This window comes from Homalodisca vitripennis, chromosome 6, assembly GCF_021130785.1.
Source record: "Homalodisca vitripennis isolate AUS2020 chromosome 6, UT_GWSS_2.1, whole genome shotgun sequence".
NCBI lineage: Eukaryota > Metazoa > Arthropoda > Insecta > Hemiptera > Cicadellidae > Homalodisca > Homalodisca vitripennis.
In genome coordinates this window covers 123,387,110-123,388,552 of record NC_060212.1, presented here as the reverse complement: position 1 = coordinate 123,388,552, position 1,443 = coordinate 123,387,110, and the positions used below count along the sequence as shown (strand labels likewise).

General features: G+C 49.3%; 1 protein-coding gene across 1 annotated transcript; it reads right to left on the bottom strand.

Moving 5' to 3' along the window:
• Positions 1–202: 202 nt before the first annotated feature.
• LOC124365547 (histone H2B-like) lies at positions 203–948 on the bottom strand. Its single transcript, XM_046821538.1, has 2 exons — positions 817–948; positions 203–659 (listed from the first exon to the last, which is right to left on the bottom strand). Exons 1-2 carry the CDS (start codon positions 946–948, stop codon positions 339–341), a joined length of 453 nt encoding a protein of 150 aa, XP_046677494.1. The 3' UTR covers positions 203–338.
• Positions 949–1,443: the final 495 nt, after the last annotated feature.

Below are 1,443 nucleotides of genomic sequence, written 5' to 3'. Positions count from 1 at the left end.
TATTGTAAACTCAATGTTTGTTTGAAAAAAAAAAATAATAAATAAAAATAAATTAAATAAATAAACAGAAAATTATACAATTTTACAGTGAAATCGGACTGTGTTTAAAAAAAAGGAATTGTAAAGTTCTTGGAATACAATATTTATGACAAGCACAAAGTCATAAATTGGGTACTTTCGATAGAAAATAGAGTCGAGAGCGACTTGAAACAACCAGGTTATCATCGGTTTTACAACTATAAGCGGTAAAATAAGCGAAAACGAACGAGTTATTGGTGGCCTTTAGAAAGGCCGTTTGTGCGGAGCGGGCTCGCTCGTTGCGGCGCTGGCCGGCCGGCTTACTTGGAGCTGGTGTACTTGGTCACTGCCTTGGTACCCTCGCTCACGGCGTGCTTGGCCAACTCGCCGGGCAACAGGAGCCTGACGGCGGTCTGGATCTCCCGCGACGTGATGGTCGACCGCTTGTTGTAGTGGGCCAGGCGGGACGCTTCGGCGGCTATGCGCTCGAATATGTCGTTCACGAAGCTGTTCATGATGGACATGGCCTTGCTGGAGACGCCGGTGTCGGGTGGACCTGTTTTCAGTACCTTGTAGATATAGATGGCGTAACTCTCCTTCCTCCTGCGCTTCTTCTTCTTGTCGCCCTTGGTGATGTTCTTCTAGGCCTTGCCGGCCTTCTTGACGGCTTTTCCGCTCGCTTTTGGTGGCATCCTGAGTCGCTGGAGTACCGGGAGTATAGGACTTTTTTTTTTCTTTTTTGTTAAGCAGAGGGAACCTTCAAAAGGAACCGGCGTCCCGGTTATGTGGGATTCTTACCGCACTAAACCACTCTGCTGCCACGTCCTTCACCTGGTTGCCGGGTGATGGATCGGAGGGCCTTGTTTTGGGTGGTCTGAAGTGACTTGCGGTTAGATCGGCTGCAGTTGGTCCACCAAGCTGTGGAGGCATACATCATATCCGATCTAACTACAGCGAAGAAAATTGTGGTCTTGACGCTCATAGGGAGGGGCGAGCGATGGTTTATTAGTGGGCCTATTGACCCAGCAATTTTCTTCGCCTCCTCGGCTTTTTTCTTAGCGTGGGGTCCGAAGTTTAATTTCGAGTCTAGAATTACTCCTAGATATTTGGCATGGGGTTTCCATGCAATTGGATCGTCATCCAGAGTCACGGGTGGCGGGAGTCTCTTCGGCATTCTTCTGCGCTTTCTGAAGCAGACAGCTGAACTCTTCTCAGTGTTGATGGAAATGCGCCACTTTTCCAGCCACGGTGAGAGAAGGTCCATCTGCTGCTCGTGTGTCGGCTGAAAGCTTCTGCAGAGGGAACATGGCGTCGTCTGCGTACAGGGACAACGTTACCCTAGGTACCAGTGGCATGTCGTTGGTGTAAACGAGATAAAGTACTGGTCCTAGTACGCTGCCCTGTGGCACGCCCGCCTCGATAGTC

Coding starts and splice junctions, on each gene's coding strand:
- LOC124365547 (XM_046821538.1), bottom strand. CDS start 948: ATGCCTCCACAGCTTGGTGGACCAACTGCAGCCGATCTAACCGCAAGT. Junction 660..816: donor CAGCAGAGTGGTTTAGTGCG/GTAAGAATCCCA, acceptor GGCAAGGCCTAG/AAGAACATCACCAAGGGCGA.